The sequence below is a fragment of the Hibiscus syriacus genome, unplaced genomic scaffold (assembly GCF_006381635.1).
Source record: "Hibiscus syriacus cultivar Baekdansim isolate YM2019G1 unplaced genomic scaffold, ASM638163v2 tig00109958_pilon, whole genome shotgun sequence".
NCBI lineage: Eukaryota > Viridiplantae > Streptophyta > Magnoliopsida > Malvales > Malvaceae > Hibiscus > Hibiscus syriacus.
This window is the reverse complement of record NW_024062540.1, coordinates 117,703-120,412: the sequence shown is the minus strand read 5'-3', so window position 1 is coordinate 120,412 and position 2,710 is coordinate 117,703. Positions and strand designations below refer to the sequence as shown.

General features: G+C 39.2%; 1 protein-coding gene across 1 annotated transcript; it reads right to left on the bottom strand.

Moving 5' to 3' along the window:
- Window positions 1-285: 285 nt before the first annotated feature.
- On the bottom strand, window positions 286-2,188 carry LOC120211149 (uncharacterized protein At5g01610-like). The gene is made up of 3 exons (XM_039209765.1): window positions 1,903-2,188; window positions 1,373-1,427; window positions 286-784 (listed from the first exon to the last, which is right to left on the bottom strand). Exons 1-3 carry the CDS (start codon window positions 2,002-2,004, stop codon window positions 405-407), a joined length of 537 nt encoding a protein of 178 aa, XP_039065696.1. The 5' UTR covers window positions 2,005-2,188; the 3' UTR covers window positions 286-404.
- Between the last annotated feature and the right edge of the window lie 522 nt (window positions 2,189-2,710).

Genomic DNA, 2,710 nt, shown 5'->3' with positions numbered 1-2,710 from the left:
CTGTTGGTCCTTGTTCCTGCATGAGTCCTAGTCCAATGTCATCTTGTAGGGGAGATGAGATTGAACTTCGTTTTAGGTAACGACCGTAATGGAATAAATCCGAAGATAACCAACATTTCAAGGCTTCAAATTGTGCCCAATTTGTCATTCAAAGGATATGAAATTGTGATTTTGATCCCTCTACCATGTTGAGATTTGATGATTAGTCTTCGTTTATCAGGTTATCAGTTAAAGTAAAGCGACTAGATGAATGGAATTGGTCTCATTTCAATCAAAATGAAAACGGAGTCCTTGAACTTGAAATAAGCAGTAATCTTAACCCAATAATATATATATATATACATATAGAAGTAGCTATGCGCTAAACCCCCCAAAAGAGATAAGCAGCGATGAATATCATGTGCTCAAAATTCTTCAACTCTGACGGCATCCCGGGGTGCTTCGTAGGCATCCCTAGGCCTCGACTTCTTAACTCCGGCAGTGAACCACACCTTGTCGGATTTATAGCCTTCGACTGCCACACTAGTGACTTTAACCCAAACTAGGACCTTTGTCTTCATTCCCTCGATGCCTGTGAGCTTTCCCCTAAGTAGAATAGCTTTCACACGCGTCGCGTACCTTATAACCGAGGAATCCTTGAAGCTTACCTCACATGGAGAGGACAAGTACACATCAAGCTTGGCCTTGGTTTCATCGAATTCGTAACAGATGACGTTCTGGGGAAAGAGGCCTGGCGGTAAGTTGTACTCTCGGAGGAGATCCGGCAAGCTTTTCAATGGCTTTCCTGTAGGAAGCACATAACAAACATACAGGTAAGGAACTTGCAGAACCAAGCAGAATCAACTCGTTCATGAATTTACTTTTGAAAGAAAGATTCAATCAATAACGCATCATGCAAAACAAAGACCATCCAGAAAATTTTCTTTCGAAACCGAAGGACAAGAAGCTGAAGAATGACAGAGGAGGATTTTAGCCACAGATCGAACATCACAGGAATGAGGATGCATTGCTTCATTCAAGCAGGATGGTCAACCATAATGTAATGGTTGAATGGGAGGGAATGATTGGTGCTCGTAATCTTCTTCCATGAACTAAGGTAGGCCTCGCAATTAAGCATTGCAAAGCATTTGAAGACAACCAGACGACAATCGTCAGCTCTTATTAACCGTCAAACATAATGTAATGGTTTAATGGGAGGGAAAGACTCGTGCTCAGAATCTTGTTTCACGAACCAGGGTAGGCATCGCAATTAGGCATTGTAACACGTTTGAAGACTACAATCGGCCTCTCTTCTTAACCGAAGAACTATAGCCTATGCTTCAGGACACTAACTAGTACAAGCAAACACGGCTAAGCCTATAAAATTATGTACCTTTCAGCTTATTGAAAACCCATTTCGCCTTCTCTTCAACCGTGCTCGAGAAAGTCTGCAGCAAATAACATTTCAGGAGCATCAACTTTAACATCAGATCTCAGAAGCCCTTTTGGTACTTGATAATTACAGCAATAGAAGCAAAGGACAATACTTTAAATCATCCATTGTTGAATCAAACTTTGTCCTAAAACTCTTTAATCAGCTTGAAATGATTCCACATGTCAAAAACAAAATTAAGGGAAATTTTGAAACAGTAGAATAGATCAAGACAAAAATGCAATCTTTGCATGTCCTACACTTAAATCTGATCACAAAAATGCAACCCAAGTTTCACATTTTCATCTCATTCAACAATATCTCAGAAATATGTTCTGAAAACAAGTCTTTTTTTACATTTAAAAGTAAAAACCCACAGATCTTGCATTGTCCAGCAATCCACATTACACAATCCATGAACTCAAAGAACCACCAACACCAAGAAAAAGCAAACCCCCACCCCACAAAACAAAAAAGAAAGCTTTACTTACAACCAGATCTTCAGTAATGTTAGAGAACTCTTCCTTGGCTTTCTTTGAGATCCATAACCCACCAACTTTCAAGCTCCCAACTTTTGTTAATGCTTTCTCCATTTCCTCCTCCTCCCTCACTAAAAGAGTAAAGCTTTACCCTTTTTTATTCAGCAAGTTAAGAAAAAGAAGAAGAAGAAGAAAGGCAGAGATGGAAGAACAAATCCCAAAAGCTACAGACAAATATCCTTGTATGCCAGCTGTGCATTCAAGGAGAAGGAACAAAAAAGCGGCTGTCTTTTGAAAGTTGGGATTCTCGAGCATTTATCTTCTTGTGAAGGGTGTTCATGTAATTTGCACGGTGACGGTGACGGTGACGGTGCTAATCTGTTGTCTTTTTCCCGGATTTTCGGCTATTTGAAAATTTTTATTTTAATTTCCAATTAACTATCCCATTTTCAAATGAACTTGAAAATCTCTCGTTTCAATGCTTATTTGGCTCCATTGCTAGGAGATGGCTTACAGATTAACTCTAGTGGGTCACAGTCTTCAATGTGACTACTCCAGTCACTTTCTCAGCAGCCCAAAAGTTAGAAAACTGGAAAGGAAAATGAACAAAGATGACAATGTGATTGATGGAAAGATGGTGGTAAAAGTTTTCCAAATTCAATCCTTTTTCTATGAGCAAGATCCTTAATAATTATGCTACTAATATTATAATATGATGGTGTTATGATCAAAAGATGACAAAAGCCACACGTGGTGGGATCAGGTTTTATTCAATTTCCAGCTCAAAAGTTGACTACGACAACCATCGTTGTAGCAGAGT

Coding starts and splice junctions, on each gene's coding strand:
- LOC120211149 (XM_039209765.1), bottom strand. CDS start 2,004: ATGGAGAAAGCATTAACAAAAGTTGGGAGCTTGAAAGTTGGTGGGTTA. Junction 1,428..1,902: donor ACATTACTGAAGATCTGGTT/GTAAGTAAAGCT, acceptor TATTTGCTGCAG/ACTTTCTCGAGCACGGTTGA. Junction 785..1,372: donor GGTTTTCAATAAGCTGAAAG/GTACATAATTTT, acceptor TGCTTCCTACAG/GAAAGCCATTGAAAAGCTTG.